The following is a 22,815-nucleotide window of genomic DNA, read 5'->3' on the forward strand; positions in this document are numbered from 1 at the left end:
CAACAACAACAACAACAATAATAATAAATGTATCTAGTGTGATAGTATGTGTGTGACTTTTTGATTTTAAATGTTTAGTTTTTAAGCAATGTTTTAGTTATTATCCTATTAATTGGCCTAGAATGTTTTATCTATTGTATTTTTTATTAAAATGTAAGCCACCCCGAGTCCAAGGAGATGGGCGGCATATAAGCCAAATAAATAAATAAGTAAGTAAGTAAGTAAGTAAGTAAGTAAGTAAGTAAGTAAGTAAGTAAGTAAGTAAGTAAGTAAATAAATACTAATTAAAATTTAAAAAACAATTCAACAACACGTACTGATCATTCATACCAAATTCATATATATGGTAGGTATTCCAGGCTGCAGCAAGAGAGTCTGCCAAACTGTGTACTGTGTACTGCCCTGAGAGGAATGTTGAGAGTGTGCCCCCCTCATGAGTTGGACCCTGAATTACTTGAGGCAGGTCCATGGTTGCCATGGTGGCCATGAACCCCTGCGCCAACCCAGAGGATTTGTCGAGTGATGGCAGGTTAAAATCTCCCAAGACAGTAAGTCTGGGGGGACTCCACCACCAGCTGGGCTACCTCTTTGAGTAGCGCAGGCAGGGCTGTTGACAGGCAGCTAGGAGGCAGGTACATGAGCAACAAGTCCACCTGTACCCCTAGGTCCAACTTCACAAGGAGAGACTCATAACCCGCAATCTCAGGGTCAGCAAGCCTACGCAGACTATGATAGCCACTCTATGCCTAGCTATGATAGCCACTCCACCCCCTCTTCCCTGGGGTCCCAGCTGGTGCCACACCTGAAACCCAGCTGAGCACATTTCCAAGAGAGGAACTCCACCCTCTGGGCCCAGCCAGGTCTCAGTCACACATGCCATGTCAGCCTCTTCCTCCAGGAGTAAATCCTGGATGAGGGGAGCTTTATTTACAGCTGACCTGGCATTAAGTAGCAACAGCCTGAGCCCAGAGCCCGGGTTTTGCTTATCACCAGTACCCCGAGCTGAGTTCACGGGGCCAGAACAAGGGATCACTTTCAAGCATCTCTAATTCCCCACCCCGTGAGCAGCCCACCCCATGTCTCCCGACATATCTGCCTCTCCCCAGCAAGACCAGAATTTTCTGGCCCTCTGCCACCCCAAAGATTGGCTCCCCCAATCCTCCTGACTCCAGTCCACCAGGCAAACTGGCCCTTCCATTTATATCATTCATCTCAAACCATCCTCTCCATTCAGTCATATTCATTCACCCAGTACAAAATTAATCTCCCTTAAGTTAGTTAAAAATAGCAATAAAATAGCAATAAAATACATATTCAATCTACTGAAATACATCCACCCATTCATTCATATGTCATACACCATATATCATAAAATCCTGCCCCAATTAAAACTAGATAAAAACTATCCAAAAAAATAGTATATATCATTAAACTAATCCCCAAACCATCCCCCAATTAAATATGTTAAAAAGTATTGTCCCCACCAGTAGAAAGCCTCTCTCCTTAAACAAGGAGGAGATAATAGCTTTTAAAACGTCTTTATAATGTAGTCTGTAAAAAGAGGAAAGGACTTTCTTGAATGGATACATAGTAGTGTAAGTCTGACATAGATCATAATTTCTTCATTAATTGTTGTTTCAATAGTTTCTGAATTCATTTGAACAGCAAGAGTAAAGAAACTAGAATCATTAACACAGAAATACTCTGAGGTGTTGTTAAAAGTGTGCATGATCAGTGTTTGTTAAAATGGATAATGATGGTCAAACAATGCTCTCCAGTCAACTGCAGCAACAATGATAGCCAGTGCAAATCCGGGGGGAGGGGGGCAGCCTTTCCAGGGTAACATAAAATTTCTCAGGGGTCTTTTTCTTCACAGGCAGCTCTCACCTGCCCTCTCCATTTCTCTCCCTTTGATACAGTTGTAGTTTGGGGTTCCAGTTCGAGCTTTTCTTCTCCTGCTCCAATCTGTTCCATTCCATTCCAGTCCATGTCTTTGGCACTACCCTTCCCACCAGCCATTCTCACTGGCCAGTTCAGTTGTAGCCTGGGGCTCCAGTCTCAAACGCCGAACCTCCGCTGCCAAACCACTACCCGCTGCTCTCACCCGCCGGCGTTGGAGAATATATGTATATACACACACATATACAATGCATATGCATGTGTGTGTGTGTGTTTGTGTGTGGGTTGCAACCAGTATAACAACAGGTTTAGTGAGAAAGTGCTTTGTGCCCATGCGCAGCATTCAAAATACACCAATTTCAAGCTGTACGGCTTACCTTCTAGGGCAGCCCCAGTAAGTAAAACAGCTGAGGCATGGAAGCCCACTGTGCTGCATAAACCAGCTGGGCTGAAAAACATGGAAATATAGGACAGGGTGGGGGGGTGAGTAAGGCCAACTGATCACCAGAACTACCAGTTCACTAGAACCGGTCCAAATGGGCAGCAATCCACCATTTTATGTAAACACACATACTTTGTGAATTAAAATTTCTTTCAGCTCTTCTAATATTTACAATGACTTTCAATTTATTTGGAGAAATATATAAAAATGCTGCCTTCTAGTCAAATCAAAACAATTTACAACACAGAATTAATTTTACTTGACTTTATACCTGTGGAATTTTATAGATGCTCAAGACATTAAATATATGATCAAAGAGTTCAGAATCCATGTCTTCAATAATTGCCAGCAGGTTCTTTTGTCTTCCACATCTGTAGTTTGGGATGTTCTCCTGACCTGTAGACAGCACATCCAGCATAGCCTCATATGTCAGTCTTACACTGAAAAAGTTCTCATAGATGTTGTAGCCCAGGGTGATGTTGGGCAAGAGCCTTGAATTCTGATTGACTTCATGAACAGCCAACAGGAAGGGCAGAACGTAGTAGAAAGTGTTCTCACTGCAACATAAGAAATCTCATCAATTATTTATGTGATCAACTTAAAAGCAATTGTGTTCTTTCTGCCCATCATGTAAAATTATTCAATTCTACACACAATTCTGTTGTTTTGCAAAGTGATCTTGAGTATGTGTCTAAATTGTCATCTATTTGGGAACTTCAAATTTTGATTAATAAATGCTCTGTCTTACATGTTGGTAAACATAGTCAGAATGTCAAATTTAAGCTAGGTGGCACTAATGTAGCAGATGACCCTCACCTTGTTAAGGACCTAGGTGTATTTATCTCTGATGATTTATGCTCCAAAGCTTACTATAACCGCATTGCTAAAAAAGCATTAAGATTTGTAAGAGATTTATTTATTTATTTATTTATTTGGATTTATATGCCGCCCCTCTCCGAGGACTCCGAGATTGTTAAGAGCTAAACTTAATATTGCGAAGCTTTTTTTCTGGAAACATTGTACTACTAATTAGAGCTTATGAAACTTATGCTAGACCAAATTTAGAGTATTGTTCAACTGTTTGGAATCCCCACTATATGTCTGACATCAGTAGAATTGAGCAGGTTCAGAAGTACTTCCTGAGAAAAGTCTTCTATACACAATAGAATTCCTTATGCTAGTAGGCTCAAAATTCTCAATTTGGATAACTTAGAAGTGTGTCACATGCAGTCAGACCTAGATATTGCATACAAAATTATACATAGTAATGTGTACCAACCAGGAACTTGAAAATATACAGTAACAATAAACCTTGGTTCACAGCCAAACTCAAGCAGTTACGTCATTCCAAAGAGGAAGCCTACAGAAAAGGTGATAGAATGCTGTACAATCAGACCAGAAATATATTAACAAGGGAGATCAGAGCAGCAAAAAGGAACTACTCTGAAAAGCTAAAGAATCAATTCTCAACAAATGAACCAGCAAACATGTGGAAAACTCTCAAAAACATCACCTGTTACAGCAAACCACCTTCCCAAGCTGAAGGAGATCAGCAATTGGCAGATGACCTGAATGTGTTCTACTGCAGGTTTGAAAAGAAACCTCAACCACTTATGTGCACAACTTCCATCCCAGACACACCAACAACAGCTAAATCTTCTACAATTGAACCCATCCCATTGTGTTTACAACCCCTAGTGATCACAGAAAAGGAAGTGAAAGATCTATTTCTCAGACAGAAGCCTGGAAAAGCACCAGGCCCAGACAAGATAACTCCTTCTTGCTTAAAAGTCTGTGCTGACCAATTGGCCCCCATCTTCACCCAAATCTTCAACAAATCACTAGAGTTGTGCTATGTTCCTTCCTGCTTCAAACGCTCGACTATCATCCCAGTGCCAAAGAAGCCCTCCATCAAGGAACTGAATGACTACAGACCAGTTGCTCTAACATCTGTAGTTATGAAAACCTTTGAAAGGCTAGTGATGTTCCATTTGAAAGCCATCACGGATCCACTGTTAGACCCCCTGCAATTTGCATACCGAGCAAATAGATCAACAGATGATGCTGTTAATATGGCTCTACACTACATCCTTCAACATCTTGAATCTCCAATGACCTACGCCAGGGTCCTCTTTGTGGACTTCAGTTCAGCATTCAATACCATCGTACCGGACATTCTCTTAACCAAACTAAATCAGCTAGCGGTACCTGAACACACTTGTAAGTGGATCACAAGCTTCCTAACAGACAGGAAGCAGCAGGTGAAGCTAGGAAAAATCACATCAGATATATGTACAATTAGCACAGGTGCCCCCCAAGGCTGTGTACTCTCACCACTTCTCTTCTCTCTATACACTAATGACTGCATCTCATACGATCCATCTGTTAAACTACTGAAGTTTGCAGATGATACAACAGTGATCGGACTCATTCGAGACAATGATGAATCTGCATACAGACGGGAAGTTGAACAACTATCCTTGTGGTGTGACCAGAACAATCTAGAACTGAACACACTCAAAACCGTAGAAATGGTGGTAGACTTTAAGAGAAATCCTTCCACCCTTCCACCTCTCACAATACTAGACAACACAGTATCAACAGTAGAGACCTTCAAATTTCTAGGTTCTATCATATCTCAAGACCTAAAATGGTCACCTAACATCAAAAACATCATAAAAAAAGCACAACAAAGAATGTTCTTTCTGCGCCAGCTCAGGAAGCTCAAACTGCCCAAGGAGCTGCTGATTCAGTTCTATAGAGGAATCATTGAGTCTGTCATCTGCACCTCTATAACTGTCTGGTTTGGTGCTGCAACCCAACAGGACCGACACAGACTTCAGAGGATAATCAGAATTGCAGAAAAAACAATTGCTGCCAATCTGCCTTCCATTGAGGACCTGTATACTGCACAAGTCAAAAAGAGGGCGGGTAAAATATTTACTGACCCCTCACATCCTGGACACAAATTGTTTCAACTCCTACCCTCAAAACGTCGCTACAGAGCACTGCACACCAAGACAACTAGACACAAGAACAGTTTTTTCCCGAACGCCATTACTCTACTAAACAAATAATTCCCTCAACACTGTCAGACTTTCTACTAAATCTGCACTTCTATTCTACTAGTTTTTCTCATCATTCCTATCACCCATTTCCTCCCATGTTGACTGTATGACTATAACTTGTTGCGTATATCCTAAGATTTTTATTAATATTGCTTCTTCATTGCTTATTTGACCCCTATGACAATCATTAAGTGTTGTACCACATGATTCTTGACAAATGTATATTTTATGTTATGTACGTTGAGAGCATATGCACCAAGACAAATTCCTTGTGTGTCCAATCACACTTGGCCAATAAAATTCTATTCTATTCTATTCTATTCTATTTATCTGTAAATGACTTTTGCTGTTTGAATTGCAATAGTATGCACATGAACAACCTCTATGTAAATCGTTCTAAACTTGAGTGTAAAAAGTAATTGTTTCTGTCAAAGTATGGAATGCTCTATCTGATAGTTGTCTCAGCAAATTTTCACAGCTTCACTCATAAATTGACTTCTATAGACCCACTTATGCCACCAGGAGTGGGGGTGTGTGTAACTCTCTTCCGCACTTAGCATCTGAGAGTTGTGTGATCGTGTAGAATTGATTTATTTTTTTATTGGAAATGGGTTTTAATTTAGTTTTCTTTTAATATTGGGTTTGTATTACATTGTATTATTGTTTTTGTTGTGAGCCACTTCGAGTCCTCGGAGAGGGGCGGCATACAAATCTAATAAATAAAAATAATGAAAAAAATACTTCATACTTAAATGGTCAGTAGAGGGAGTGTGCATAAATGCACTGATGTGCCTATCATTTCTGTCATTGTATTTGTATTCTCTTATTCTTGTTCTTGTTTGACAAATTCCAATAAACAAACAAATAAATACATACATAAATAATTTTTTAGTTTGGATTTTCATGAAAGCATATTTACTGTAGCTATATAGTGCAATGCCAAAAAGATAACCAAATACTCCTTATTCAATTACATTATTCAATTTATTTGGACTTTGCAGGTGATAGACATTTTGGAAATTTCTACAAGAAGAGCAGTCCCATTGACACCATTAGGAGCTTCTTGCCAAAAGAAATGTCAGAGGGAGATAGCAAGCTTGTTATATCAGGATCAAAGGAATCCTATCAAAATCACCAGAACTGATTCTGCCTATCATTTTCTACACATTATGACTTGGGAGGGAAAATGAGGTAAATTATTCTTATAGTTCAATAACCAGAGAAGAAAAATAGTAAGAAACTGTCACACCTTCTTTTACTCCCCCCCAAAAAGTGTGGAGGATTCTTATTATTGTAAGTGTTTCAATCTGAATAAACCTTTTCCCGAGTTTGCGGAGAGGGGCGGCATATAAATCCAATAAACCTAAACCTAAACCTTTGCAAAACCAAAGCATGTATTTTATTTACTTACCTATTTGCAAAGCAAATATTTCACTCATATCAGTTCAAATAATCCATAAAATGTAACTAAAATTATACTCTTACCCCCAAGCACCAGATTAGACAAGCTTATTGCTCACCACCCCCATCCTACCCAATGCTTGGGAAAAGATTTATATCTTCACACACCACCAGAATGTTAATAAGGGATGCTATCAAGTATATATTATGTATAAGTATATATACTTCTCTGGAGATGACCAACAGCTGGATTCATATGCTAGATCAGCAAGAGATATTACCTATCTGAGGATGGATATCTCTTCAACAAGACCTTTTTAGCCCTAGACATTTGCTGCAGAATATTCATGGCTTTAGAGTTATTGTCCTAAATTCTAAAGTTAATTACAGTTAATATGATTCCTCTATGACTAAACATTAACTTGTCACATAAAGTCTCTCCCCTCCTTGAATTTCATCCTTTTCATTTTGCATTCTTCTTTTAAAAAACCAAACCAAAAGTAACAGGAAAGGCAGAGTGGTAATTATAGAGTAAATGTAAGGAAGGGGAAGAAACAGTAGGGAGAAAATACAAGAAATCTCACTCTTATCTAAGGTATTCATCCAATCACTTTATTGGGAGTTACTGCTTAACTATTTTAAATAAAATAAATATGAATAAATAAGTTGCTGACTCTCCACAGTCCTAAGGTAATCATTTTGAAATCAGGAAGAACTCCATCCAGCAAGATTCATTGTGGGGCAGTGTTGGCAGTGCCCAGGGTTGCCCAGGGTTGTGGCTGACATTTGTGGAAGAACTTAAAAGGAACTTTGCAAACTCAGTTTTTACAAAATCATCAGGTTCCCCAGCAGCTGTTCCCCTAAAGCAAATTGGGGGAAGCAATAATGACTTGTCTTTCTAAAGAGAAATCATTCCTAGAAAAGATACTGGAGCAGGTAAGATCAATCACCAGAATCTTTGGACGTGCTGACAATTACCTTTTCAGTTGGTGGGTTGGAGGCTTGGAGAATGAAAATTGGTGCAATCGAGCTAAGATTCTAGACATTATTCCAGTAATCCAGTAGTTTCCTGGCTTGTAGTAATGGAACCACTCTTTTTCTTCTATTATCACCTTAAATGGACATTTCATCAGCGTACTGGCACAGGGAATTTGAGACAGAAGCAGAACCAGAAGCAGAAAGAGCTGTATATGCAGCAGCACCAACATTTTACATATAGTTTATTGCAAGAGATCCTTTCTATGGTTCTTTCTTTGGCACCGAGCTAAATCTAAGAGATCACAAAAGACCACAAATACAGTGAAGAAGGCTCCAGATTTGGAAGAGCTATCTGCAATTTCAGATTGCTACAGTATTTTCCCAGCTTTACCCCAAACACTCATCTCATTACAGGAGGCTGTTACAAAATAGATTATCACATGTTATCTATCTCCTTGTTTGTCATATTGATTGGCAACAAATTGTGGTGTTGGAAATTCCATAAAACTTGTTCAAAGGAGAAGAAGTAATTATGATTATTTTAAGATTTAGCAGGGGAATTAGGAATGAGCATTGCCACAAAAGTGTGCCATTGGAGAAAAGGGTTTTATTTGATTCAGGAGAATAATCCTATTTTGAGAGTCAAAAAAGGAACAATTCAGGGAAGTTTGATTGTCTCCAAACTTATTTTTAGAGATTCTAAAGATTATAATGTGGAAAAACAGTTCAACACTTTTGAAATAGGCAGTGGGCCATTATAATTCCTTCTTATTGTGCCCAGTGTGGATGAGGCCATCTTCCTCAATGAAGGTTAAATATGTTAGAATGGTTAACTCCAGATCATGTCATATTGAACAACCTATTGGAGCCTCACGTTAAATGTCTTAAATGTAGAAGACTATCAGTCTTCATGGTTACAAAGAATATCTAGTCAAAATTCCCTGGGGCATTAATCTGAAACAATGGCCCATTACTGAAATCTTCACAATAGCAATAGCAGATTTATATATCACTTCATAGTACTTGTACAGCCCTCTCTAGGTGGTTTACAGAGTCCACATATTTCCTCCAACAATCTGGGTCCTCATTTTACAGACTTTGGAAGGATCAAGGCTGAGTCAACCTTGAGCCGATGAGAATCAAACTGCCAAATTGCAGGCATCAATGAGAATCAAACTGCCAAATTGCAGGCACTCGGCACACAGCAGAAATAGCCTGCAATACTGCATTCTACTGCATTCTGTGCCTCCTCCTCCTCCTGATGTGATGACATTTGCTGCCTTTTACATAACGTATCCAGTAGGGAACCAAGAGATGATGCTATAATACCACAATGCTGAAGGTAAAAGGCTAAATAAAATTTGAGAACTTGCGCCCATGGCTAATGCTATATGATGTACAGGTATGCAATTTTCTGCTAAATGTGCACCTGAGACCTCTCTCCATTGCATCCTCCAAAGCCATTTGATGAAGCGTAAATTAATAAATACATTAGTTATATATATTGCCTGAAAAATCAGTACAGTGGTAGGTTTCTTTTTTTTTATTTTAGTATTGGTAATGTGGATATGATTTCTGCAAAGATCTGGAATGGCTATATACATTTCCACAACAAATGTATGGCTTCTAGGGTACTTTGTGTGTGTGTGTGGGGGAGAAACCTGACAAATTAATAGCAAAGTAGGTCCCACAAAACCTAGAAGTCTATGACAGCCTGGGAGGTTAAACAGGATCGAACCTGATATGGGGCGGCATACAAATCTAATCAATAATAATAATAATAATAATAATAATAATAATAATAATAATAACAACAACAACAACAATAACAACAACAACAACAACAACAATAATAATAATGAGCTTGAATAGCATCTTTTCAATGTCCTTAGCCACCTACCTTCCTAGTCCTTCCATAGATGGACAACAGTCATTAGATAAGGTCAACATAATAATTAGATAAGGTCAATATAGGCTTTTTGGCTGCTATCTGTTTCATGGTGGCTTTCTTCACCTGAAAACTGCCAGGGAATTTTAATGAAATCAAGTGGATCACATTCAGCATGCTGGTCACCTGCAGTGTTTGAATTTCCTTTGTTCCCATCAGTGATGAATTCTAAATCCCATCAGTAATGGTTCATGTGTACATGTGACGCTTCTGCTCATGCACAGAAGCATCCAGGATAGGTGGGTGTAGACTCCCACTGCCACCACTACTGGATAGTAGAACCGGACTGGACCAGTAGCAGTCCACGATTGGTCCCCACTTACCTTAGTATCAAAGGGAAATACATCATGGCTGTGCAGATCTTCATCCTGATCTCTAGCCCGGAATTACTCATCTGCATATTTATCCCCAAATACTGAATCATTATTCTAAGATGTGAATTTAACAATATTTATTTATTTATTTATTTATTATTTGGATTTGTATGCCGCCCCTCTCCGAAGACTCGGGGCGGCTCACAACAAGTGTAAAACAAATCATAAATAATTCAATTAATTAAAATATTTAAAGATTTAAAAAACCCCATATACTAACAGACACACACACAGGCATACCATGTATAAATTAAATGTGCCCAGGGGGAGATGTTTAGTTCCCCCATACCTGACGGCAAAGGTGGGTTTTGAGGAGTTTACGGAAGGCAGGAAGAGTAGGGGCAGTTCTGATCTCCGGGGGGAGTTGGTTCCAGAGAGTCGGTGCCGCCACAGAGAAGGCTCTCCCCCTGGGGCCCGCCAACCGACATTGTTTAGTTGACGGGACTCGGAGGAGGCCCACTCTGTGGGACCTAATCGGTCGCTGGGATTCGTGCGGCAGAAGGCGGTCTCGGAGATATTCTGGTCCGATGCCATGAAGGGCTTTAAAGGTCATAACCAACACTTTGAATTGTGACCGGAAACTGATCGGCAGCCAATGCAAACTGCGGAGTGATGGTGAAACATGGGCATACCTGGGTAAGCCCATGACTGCTCTCGCAGCTGCATTCTGCACGATCTGAAGTTTCCGAACACTTTTCAAAGGTAGCCCCATGTAGAGAGCATTACAGTAGTCGAACCTCGAGGTGATGAGGGCATGAGTGACTGTGAGCAATGAGTCCCGGTCCAGATAGGGCCGCAACTGGTGCACCAGGCGAACCTGGGCAAACGCCCCCCTCGCCACAGCTGAGAGATGGTTTTCTAATGTGAGCTGTGGATCGAGGAGGACGCCCAAGTTGCGGACCCTCTCTGAGGGGGTCAGTAATTCCCCCCCCAGGGTAATGGATGGACAGATGGGATTGTCCTTGGGAGGCAGAACCCACAGCCACTCTGTCTTATCCGGGTTGAGTTTGAGTCTGTTGACACCCATCCAGGCCCCAACAGCCTCCAGGCACCGGCACATCACTTCCACCACTTTGTTGACTGGGCATGGGGTGGAGATGTAAAGCTGGGTATCATCGGCATATTGATGATACCTCACCCCATGTCCTTGGATGATCTCACCCAGCGGTTTCATGTAGATGTTAAATAGCAAGGGGGAGAGGACCGACCCCTGAGGCACTCCACAAGGGAGAGACCTCGGAGCCGACCTCTGACCCCCCACTAACACCGACTGCGACCGGCCAGAGAGGTAGGAGGAGAACCACTGAAGCACAGTGCCTCCCACCCCCAACCCCTCCAACCGGTGCAGAAGGATACCATGGTCGATGGTATCGAAAGCCGCTGAGAGATCGAGGAGCACCAGGACAGAGGATAAACCCCTGTCCCGGGCCCGCCAGAGATCATCCATCAACACGACCAAAGCGGTTTCCGTGCTGTAACCGGGCCTGAAACCCGACTGCTGGGGACCTAGATAATCGGCTTCTTCCAAGGACCGCTGGAGCTGGAGTGCCACCACCTTCTCAACAACCTTCCCCATAAAGGGAAGGTTGGAGACTGGACGATAGTTGTTAAGTATGGCTGGGTCCAGGGAAGGCTTCTTGAGGAGGGGGCGCACAAGCGCTTCTTTATAGAGTGTTGGAAAAACTCCCCTCCCCAAGGAAGCGTTGGTGATCTCCTGGGCCCAGCTCCGTGTCACCTCCCTGCTGGCCGAGACCAACCAGGAGGGACACGGATCCAGTAGACAGGTGGCGGAACTCACAGCTCCAATGACCTTGTCCACTTCATCAGGTGTCACCAGATCAAACTCTTCCCAGACAGGTGGACAAGTACATGCCCCAGTCACCTCGACTGACTCATTGTCAGTCGACTCTGTTTTACAATTGGAGTCGAGGTCGGCCCAGATCTGAGCGACTTTATCAGCGAAAAACGTGTTAAACTCCTCGGCGCTACTCTGCAAGGGCTCCCCAACTCCCTCCTGATTAAGAAGGGAGCGGGTCACCCTAAACAGAGCGGCCGGGCGGGATTCCGCTGATGCAATCAAGGCGGCATGGTACGCGCATCTTGCCGCCTTGAGCGCCACTTTGTAAGTCTTAATAAAAGCTCTTACAAGTGTTCGATCAGATTCAGACCTACTCTTCCTCCATCGCTTCTCTAGACGTCTCTTTTGGCGTTTCAACTCCCGGAGCTCCTCGTTGAACCATGGAGCTCTACGGGGTCTAGCGCCACGGAGAGGTCGCAAAGGCGCAATCCGGTCGAGAGCCTCCGCAGCAGCCGTATTCCAGGCCTCCGCAAGAGACTCCGCCGAACTGTGGATGAGTGCCTCTGGAATAACCCCAAGCGCCGTCTGAAAGCCCTCTGGGTCCATCAGGCGTCTGGGGCGGAACATCTTCATTGGTTCCGCCTCCCTCCCTTCCCCAGGAAGTCAAGCCGTAGTAGAAAATGGTCTGACCATGACAAAGGCAATGCTTCTAAGCCCCTTAGTCTCAGACCATTTCTCAATTGCTCGGAAAGGAATACCATGTCAGGCGCGTGCCCTCCCTCGTGAGTCGGACCCTGTACTACTTGAGTCAGGTCCATGGCTGTCATGGTGGCCATGAACTCCTGTGCCAACCCAGAGGTTTCGCCGAGTGACGGCAGGTTGAAGTCCCCCAGGACAATGAGTCCGGGGAACTCCACCGCCAACCCGGCTACCTCCTCGAGTAGCACAGGCAGGGCTTTTGACACGCAGCTGGGAGGCAGGTACGTGAGAAATAAGCCCACCTGGACCCCTAAGTCCAACTTCAACAAGAGAGACTCGCAACCCGCAATTTCCGGAGCAATGAGTCTACGCAGGCAAAGGCTCTCCCTGGCTATAATAGCCACTCCTCCCCCCCTTCCCTGGGGTCGAGGTTGATGCCATATCCGAAACCCAGCTGGGCAAATTTCAGAGAGAGGAACACCTCCCTCCGGGCCCAGCCAGGTTTTGGTAATACACGCCAGGTCGGCCTCCTCATCCAGGATCAAATCCCGGATGAGGAGAGCTTTATTTACCACCGACCTGGCGTTAAGCAGCAGCAACTTGAGTCCAGGGCCAGAGTTACACTCATCACCAGTACCTAAGATTGGGCTCACAGAGCCAGAACAAGGGACCGTTATTAAGCAACGGTCCCTCGTTCCCCTGGAACGGCTAGCTCTGTGGCCCCCGCCATATCTGCCTCTCCCCAGCAACACAGGGATATTCCGACCCTCTGCCACCCCAGAGATCGGTGCCCCTTCCTCTCCCGTCTCCCGAGCGTCAGGTGGGCCAAATCTATCATTCACACTACTATCAAACCACTCATCCATACCATAACCCCCCCACCCACCCACCAACCCAATTATACCAATCATTCCATTCATACCCACACGTATACTTATCCCAGTCATCCATTACTTAGCACCCCAATTATATTAAAAAACAATTAAATTTATAACAGTATAAAATAACAATTGATAAAAAATTTAAAACACTAAAACATTAAAATTATACTTATATAAATATAGGATAAAAATTATAAATTAGTAAAAATTGATTTTCTTTGATGGTATAAAATCAGATCTTAAAACATTTTATAATCATCAGTAATCAATCAGTCAGTCCAGGTACGATGTTCCTTGGTCTCCATGGTCTAAGGTCTTAGTCTAGTTCAAAGAGTCTTGATGTTAAACCTCCTCTCTTCCTAGCTGTCTTTTTAAAATCAGACCACAAGGGGGCATAGTTCTTCAATCCATCCACAATCCACATAGTTCTTCAATCCATCCACAATCCACAAGGGGGCATAGTTCCTCAGTGGTGATACACACAAATACACACAAATCAGGAATCAAGGTTAATAAGGAGCCTCTATTGTAAAAGAAAGTATGAATGCTTCTGATGTTAGAAAAATATTTTTTGTACTCTCAGTTTTATAGCTTACTTGCATTATAACATAACACTGGTCAACACAAAAATATCATCAGCATAGATAACATGTCTGTTTTATGAAGTTTGATATGCTGATTCCAAAAATATGCTTAGTTTTGCTCTGTCACGTAAAGTTTCTGATATAGAAGCATTTTTGTTATTACATTATTTCTATATTTTCAGTTTATGTAGTTTTTCTATATTCATCCATTCATTCATTCATCTATTTATCTATTTGTCTATCTGTCTATCTGTCTATCTGTCTATCTGTCTTTCTGTCTTTCTGTCTATCTGTCTATCTGTCTATCTGTCTATCTGTCTATCTGTCTATCTGTCTATCTGTCTATCTGTCTATCTGTCTATCTGTCTATCTGTCTATCTGTCTATCTGTCTATCTGTCTATCTGTCTATCTGTCTATCTTTTTATCTATTTATCTATTTATCTATTTATCTATCTATCTATCTATCTATCTATCTATCTATTTATTTATTTATTTATTTATTTATTTATTTATTTATTTATTTATTTATTTATTTATTTATTTATTAGATTTGTATGCCGCCCCTCTCCGTAGACTCGGGGCGGCTCACAACAAAATAAAACAGTTCATGGCAAATCTAATAATTATAATTTAAAATATTTTTTAAAAACCATTTACTAAGCAAACATACATACAAACATACCATGCATAAATTGTATATACCCGGGGAAGATGTCTCAGTTCCCCCATGCCTGACGACAAAGGTGGGTTTTAAGGAGCTTACGAAAGGCAAGGAGAGTAGGGACAATTCTAATCTCTGATGGGAGCTGGTTCCAGAGAGTCGGGGGTGCCACAGAGAAGGCTCTTCCCCTGGGGCCCACCAACCGACATTGTTTAGTTGACGGGATCCGGAGAAGGCCCACTCTGTAGGACCTAATCGGTCACTGGGATTCACGCGGCAGAAGGCGGTCTCGGAGATATTCTGGTCCAATGCCATGAAGGGCTTTAAAGGTCATAACCAACATTTTGAATTGTGACCGGAAATTGATCGGCAACCAATGCAGACTGCGGAGTGTTTGTGAAACATGGGCATACCTTGGGAAGCCCATGACTGCTCTCGCAGCTGCATTCTGCACGATCTGAAATTTACTAACACTTTTCAAAGGTAGCCCCATGTAGAGAGCATTACATTAGTCGAACCTCGAGGTGATGAGGGCATGAGTGACTGTGAGCAGTGAGTCCCGGTCCAGATAGGGCTGCAACTGGTGCACCAGGCGAACCTGGGCAAACGCCCCCCTCGCCACAGCTGAAAGATGGTTCTCTTATTCCCATTCGTTTGTTTGTCAAACCCAAAATCATATTGATGACTACTACTTTTGTTTTGTCAAACTAAAGGGCTTTTCTAAAAAGAACAAACATAAGATTAATTACCCTGAACTAGTATCTGCGATTAGGTCAGTTCCACATGATGATACCTTGCCAGTTCCTGTACCACTATTGTCTGGATTGGATGAAATTGAAGTAGAATATGGAACTGAAGTTACTAGCAAAGACATGGAGACCTCAAGTCAAGATGAGTATGTACCTGATGGAGCAGCCAAGCAGTCAGAATGCTTTACTCAACATGAATTAAATGATTTCATCAGAGACCTGCCATTGTAAAAAATAAAACTGAACTTCTTGCATCTAGGTTGAAACAAAAGAATCTTCTTCATGTGATGTCAAAGTGTGTTATTACCATAACAGTGTAACACAATTTTTCACAGTTCATGGACCAATGGTGTACTGTAACAATGTGAATGGCCGCTTTGAAGAACTGAATCAAGAGTATTTTGTTGCAGATTGGCAATTGTTTATTGACTCATCCCACAGAAGTTTGAAAGCAGCATTGCTTCACAATGGAAATATGAAACCATCACTCCCTATTGCTCACTCATGTTATCTAAAGGAAAGCTATGAAAATCTGTCAGTTTTTTTGGATGCTATACAGTGGAGAGGAGGGAGGGAAGGAAGGAAGGAAGGAAGATAGGAAGGAAGGAAGGAAGATTGGACTGCTTCCCAAAGCTGGCAGTTCCATGGCCAGCCGCTTTGCTTCTTTCCAATCCTCTTTCTCTTTCTCTCTTCTTGGAGGTGGGAGAATCAAGAAAGTGCCTTACTTTCCTGCTGAGGCTCAGAGACCACCCGCCATATCCATCTGTTGGCTTTCCAGGCAGCCACCACTTTCTCCCTGCCCTGCCAAGGCTCCCACAATCCCAGATGCCAGTGGACTCTTGAGGCAGGTGGAGCTCCATAGATGTTCACCCTCATGATTCCTGGCCCATGATGGTCCCAGAGCTAAAGCCAGAAAGGCAAGAGTGGTGGTGGTGGTGGCAACCATGTTTCCTGTCATGTGCCATTCCAGAGCGCAGCCTCTGGGCTGGTAGTGCCCTCGACGAAGGGAAAAAGTGGCACTGCCTGGAGAGCCAGTGGATGGGCATGCCAGGTGGTCTCTGAGCCTTACCAGGAAAGTAAGCCACGTGCCGGCCATGTCCAAAAGCAGACAGGTGAAAACCATGCTCTCAGCTGCATGTGGTTTGCTGCACAGATCCTCAGCTGCAAAGCCTAGCTGGGAAGGTGGAGGGCAGAACCACTGGGAGGACGGGCAGCTCCTAACTCCCACCTTCGCTCTATAGGTCCTCACCACCAACACTTGCTCACAAAGCCCTCATCGCCCCCTTTCATTTGACTCCAGCCCCAAGAGGCTGCAGAAAAATAAGATGTCTCTCTTCTGCAGAAACAGTGGCTCCCTGCCTCTACTCAGGCAGGAGAGCATTTTAAAGTAAAGTGGTGGTGGGAGCTGAGCGAAGGAGGCAGAGCCAAAGGGTCTTGCTTTTCTATCCTGGCTGGGAGCTGGTCTTTCTGCAGTGGGCACTCTTTTGGCCAGAAGAGAGAGAATAGTGGGAAGTGGCTACTTGCACCCCTGCTGGATTGGCTTGGCTCCTCTGGGCTACCTGTGGCATCATTTTAAAATGAATTCCTGCCTGTGCAGAGGGAGGGAGCTAGCAGTGACAGGCACAGCTGAAGGGGCAGTGGGAAAATGAATATCTAGCCTGCTTTCAGAAATCTTATTAATATCATTGATGATGCTTATGATTTAATATGAGTTTAAATTACCCCCGGAGGTGGAGTAACGACGCCGAGACATGTTGTGGATTAAATACGGGTCATTTATTAAATTAACATAAATTTAAATAAATTTAAATACATCAATTTAAATATTTAAATTCAGAACAAACTAAGGACCTGCAGAGGCCAAAACTAACGGGGCGGAAATTCCTACCAGAAAATTCCTTGGCAACATTGGGCAAAAATTCCTTGCTGAACCAGGTGAAGGTAGCCACCTTCATCTGGATCCAAGCCATGCCCCTTCGTCATGTGGGAGGAGTTCACCCTCAAATCCCCGTGGGAAATTGGATCTGGTGATTCCCATGGACATCCTCTCTCCAATCCCCGACATTGCTCCAACCTCTAGTTCCTGGAGAGAGGCGGTCCATCACCCTTTGAAGGATGCCCAAAGGAGCATGCGCAGTTGCTTCTAAATGCCCATTTCCGCCCCTAACCTGCCAAACCCCAATGACAAGAGGGAGGCCTACACTGATATCTAAGGGTGCCGCACCCCCTAACCAATCCAGTCTGCGCCGTCAGTGTGGAATAGGCAAAAAACGGCCGCCCCTAAAGGGGAGGCCGCAAAATATTCCTATTCGGCCCCGAGGCGACCTCCTCAGGACACACTGTTAATAGCGGAGGGTGGCCGGGTGTTCGCTTTCAGGAAAGCCGAGGGCAAGGGGGAGGTCCTGCCTGAATCGCCTTTAAATAGGGCGCCTTGGTACCTCCCCCGACAAGCAGGCAGCGCGCTACCCTGGCGCGCTGCCAAAAGCCAAACTTCCGGGTTCCAGAGGAACCCGGAAGTCTGGAGCTCGAAAGAGCTGCCGGCAGCGTCTCCCCAGCCCCGGAGGTAATTTCGGCCGGCGGTTTTTAAGCCGTCGGCCGGGCATTTGTGACAATTGAAGGATATGATTAATTCAAATAGTCTGAGTTGTTTTAGAAACTTTACTATTCAATTATTATAATTCAAAATCCAAATGGAATTTAAAAAGATAAGCTACAACACATAAAACATTACTTCAAAGTATGTGATTTATAGTGCATGTAAACCGTACAAATATAGACAGCAACATAAAAAACCTTAATGTTGTTAAAAACATAGAAACATAGAAGATTGATGGCAGAAAAAGACCTCATGGTCCATCTAGTCTGCCCTTATACTATTTCTCCTATTTTATCTTAGGATGGATATATGTTTATCCCAGGCATGTTTAAATTCAGTTACGGTAGATTTACCAGCCACGTTGTTTTGGCATTAGATGTTCTTTGGTGTTCATAGAAGGCCTCAGGATAATAATGTAGCACTTGGGGATAAAGATGCAGCCAAGTAAACCCAAGCAGGAGGCCAGGATGGAGAAGATCTGTACAACTACCATGTATTTCCCCTTGGTACTCAGATATGTGGGAACAAAGGAGATCCAAACACTACAAAAAACCAACATGCTGAAGGTGATCAGTTTGGCTTCATTAAAGGCCCCTGGCAGATTTCGAGCCAGAAATGCTACAAAGAAACAGATGGCAGCCAAAAAACCCATGTAGCCAAGAGCAGAGTAGAACATGGTGACAGAGCCTTCATTGCATTGCAGCAGGATATGTTCTGGTTGGGAATGAAAATCAGAATCTGGAAATGGGGGAAAGATTCCCAGCCATATCATGCAGATGCCTACTTGAATACCAGAGCAAGATAAAACAATAGAGTTGGCTAGACTCTTCCCCAGCCATTTCTTCATGCTGCTGCCTGGTTTTGTGGCTAGAAAGGCCACCACCACCATCACAGTCTTGGCCAGCAAGGAAGACACAGCAACTGAGAAAACAATGCTGAAAATGGTTTGTCGAAGGAGACAGGTCATTTTCACGGGACGACCGATGAATAGAAGGGAGGTCAAGAATGAAAACAGGAGAGAAACCAGGAGGATGTAGGTGAGTTCACAGTTGTTGGCTTTGACTATGGGAGTTTCTCTGTATTTAAGGAAGATTTGCAGAATAAAGGCAGTTTTTAAGGACAAAGCAATGGCAACGAAAGCCAGGATGAATCCCAACAATTCTTCATAGGATAAGAAGTTTATACTTTTGGGGACACAGTGATCTCGCTTCTTATTGGAATATTGATGATTGGGACACTTTTCACAATGGACTGCATCTGAAAGAAATGGTTAGCATGTATTTGTTTCTGCAACTGTAGGAGCATAAAAACCACTTCAGAAATCAATTTCTTCATTTTCAAGGAATAATACAATATTTCTGCCCTGGGATATCCATATGACACAGCATTAGTTAAAACACTCAACACTCTTTTTAAAGACTGAAGAATGCAATTATCGGCTCTCAAAACTTATCCTCTTTCCCAAAACCAAGCAAGAAAGTAACAACTCAATAGAAAGCATCCATCTTTCATTATTTATTTTAATGCTCACATCATCATACAAAATTTGGTGATAGTGCCCAATCTTTGAAAAGTTTGTGGATGCCTTAAAAATGTCAAGTTTTTCTTGCTTCTTGATTTTGATCAATACATCAAAAATTAATGGAAAATAATCATTGTATCCTGATTTTTAAAAAAAATAAATTTATTGAATATATACATTAAAAAACAGGATACAGAAAAGCAAAAGGGATATATATAATATACATTCTAACATTTATAATTTACTTATATAGTACACGTAGGTGGGGAGGGAGAAAAGAAGAAAGGTAGGGGGTTGGGGAAGAAGGGAAATAGATATAAGGGGAAGGGGGATAGGAAATTGGAGCAAAAGGGGAGTGGTAAGAAGAGAAGGCCAGCGTTAGAGCTGGGGCTTTCATACTTTGCGGCCTGTGGTTTGAGCACATAGGTGGTGTAAATTTCCCTAAAGTTTTATCCATATGTTTTTGATGTAATTGTTAGTGCCAATACGTATCAGTGGTTTAAGGGTTTGTTTTCTTTGTAGTTTAAAGTTCGTGTCAATCGATGTTTACAGTTTGTCGTTTCAATTTGATGTTATGATTTGTGATGTAGGTTGCTAGTTTTTCAAGTTGTTTTTGTTGGATATTTTTCTTGATGAATAATTTTTAAGTAGTTCCTTTTTTTTAACCAGAGGTACCATTTGTTCCATGCTTTGTAGAAATCTGTCTCATCCTTGTTTTGCAGTTCCATTGTTAGTTTGGACATTTCTGCACATTCCATTGGGTTTTTTTCTTGTTTCCAGAATTGTGCATATAAAATCCTTGCGGCTGTAATAATGTGAATTATAATATATCTGTTTTCTTTACTAAAGTTTTGTCTTATGATTTTTTGTTGTTTTTGGAGCCACCTACTCTACCTTCTTGTTCAGAGAATGTTCCTTCCACACAAGGAGAACAGTCGTAGCAGCAAACTGGGGCTCCCTGTCTCACAAGCTTGGCATAACCTGGGGAGCAATTTTCTGTACATCTTGAATAAGGCACCATCTAAACATAAACAGAAAGATTAGTCAGGGCAATACAGTGTTACCTTTGCCTCTACTTAAGAACCTTTCTTGCCATTCCCCCTGGGTTTATCTCTCTGGCGCAGTGTATGGAAGGCTGCCTCGCGCCGAGTGTATAGGAGGTGCATGCTCCTCCTTGCCACTTCAGAGTCCTTCTTTTTTTATTTTTAAGCCTTAAAGTTTGGGATTTTTTTTTATTCCCCTCACCTCATCTTCTTCCTTTGGCAGCAACTATCCTCCTCTTCTTCCTCCTCCTCCTCCTCCCACCAAAATTCCTAGCTTTTATTTCTTTTGTAATGGGTTTTCACGCATTATTTGCTTTTACATTGATTCCTAGGGAAAAATTGCTTCTACTTAAGAACCTTTCTACTTAAGAACCTGGTGACGGAACATATTAAGTTCTTAAGTAGAGGTACCACTGTATGTGAATTAGAAGGATTTACTGAAATCAACCTGCATCTAGAAGCTCAGGAACACATTGAACAAAATAAGTCAAGGAGTAGTGGATGATTGAGAATCACCACAGATATTCTCATTTTACCTTAGTGAAAACAAGATAATTTGATGAACTATAAATTATGGCAACACATTCCAGTTTAATAATGTAGATTGCAAATCCCATGATACAAGGCAGCAGGTTTCAGTGTATGATACATTATTGTAAAATCTCTAAGGTAAAATGATATCTGATCGATTAATGAGGCCTTAAGTTTTCTTATTTGGAAATTATCTCAATTTGCCTCCATAAGAATTATTTCTTATTGTCTGTCAGGAGAGGGGCAGCTGATAAATTTGAATAAATAAATAAATAAATAAATAAATAAATAAATAAATAAACAAACAAACAAACAAACAAACAAACAAACAAACAAATAAATAAATAAATTTTTGAGCAGCAAAATTCCACACATGAAGACAAATATAAGAGCAAATTCCAAGCAGTCTCAAGTACTTTGTTAAATAAAGTTGGCCATTGGATGGCACTTTGATTGACAGAAATCTTGACTTCTAAGGAGCCTTGTCTTTCTACACTCCCAATTTTCACCCCCACATATGATTTGTTCCAAACTGATGTCCAATGCATGATATCAAAGTCACCAACAGGAATTCCATTTTCATCCAAAGAAATCCCATCTCTGGAAATATTGTGATGTTGGAAGTTCCTCAGGAACCTATGAAGCTCATAAAAAACATAGAAAAAACATTAAAATTTGAGCCTTTATTCAATGTTTTTCTTGCTATTATTCTGGATTGGAGATACTCTAAATAATTCAACCTCTTCAAATCACCACAATAGTCAGAAACAGATTGTTGGGGGAAAGATCAAAAGCAACATGAGAAAATATTATTTTACTGAAAGAGTAGTAGATCCTTGGAACAAACTTCCAGCAGACGTTGTAGACAAATCCACAGTAACTGAATTTAAACATGCCTGGAATAAACATATATCCATCCTAAGATAAAATACAGAAAATAGTATAAGGGCAGACTAGATGGACCAGGAGGTCTTTTTCTGCCGTCAGACTTCTATGTTTCTATGTTTCTATGATTGATTCAGCATTTCATGGGAAGCCTCTTCGAATCTTTCTCCTGGAATTTACAGCTCTTTTTCATATCTTTATCTCACATTCTTGAAGATATGGAATAGATACCACCATCACCATTAGGAAGGGGAGAATCAATGCAACCTAAAAGGATATAGTTTACCTGCCATGGCCATACAACCTGGGGTGGTTGATGGTCTCCAACTTGAATTTTCCTCTTACTCCGTTGAGTGGAAGAGGCAGCACTGAGGACCCATGCCACAATTTCAATTATTTGGAAAATACTGGAGGAATCCTGAGAGAGGATTCTTACAATCACATCATGGGATGGAAATTCCCAGTTCTCTTTTTCCCTGCATTTTTTCCAAACTTTCTTAGATAACACAGGACTTGGATAAGAACATTGGAATGCTTCCTTTCCATACAATAGGATCATAGATGCATAAGAATTAAAGTCATAATACTGATTCCTTCTCTTTGTCTGGATCAGGAAGGAAAACACAGCATATTTATTTTGGAGATCAACCAAGTGGTTAAACATAGTTATACTTTCAGCTGTCAAAGTTGTTGCAAGCCACACTCTTCCCAAAATGGGTTTATTAGTCATATCAATCATTTGAATCATTACTGCT

The 22,815-nt window shown here is 41.8% G+C and overlaps 1 protein-coding gene across 1 annotated transcript; it reads right to left on the reverse strand.

Annotated features, from left to right (window-relative positions):
• Nucleotides 1–2,606: 2,606 nt before the first annotated feature.
• On the reverse strand, nt 2,607–22,724 carry LOC139159348 (vomeronasal type-2 receptor 26-like). The gene is made up of 5 exons (XM_070736668.1): nt 22,347–22,724; nt 21,592–21,819; nt 20,496–20,622; nt 18,433–19,336; nt 2,607–2,898 (listed from the first exon to the last, which is right to left on the reverse strand). The coding sequence occupies exons 1-5, from the start codon at nt 22,722–22,724 to the stop codon at nt 2,607–2,609; spliced, it is 1,929 nt and encodes a 642-aa protein (XP_070592769.1).
• Between the last annotated feature and the right edge of the window lie 91 nt (nt 22,725–22,815).

This window comes from Erythrolamprus reginae, chromosome 2 (assembly GCF_031021105.1).
Source record: "Erythrolamprus reginae isolate rEryReg1 chromosome 2, rEryReg1.hap1, whole genome shotgun sequence".
In the NCBI taxonomy this organism is placed as follows: Eukaryota; Metazoa; Chordata; class Lepidosauria; order Squamata; family Dipsadidae; genus Erythrolamprus; species Erythrolamprus reginae.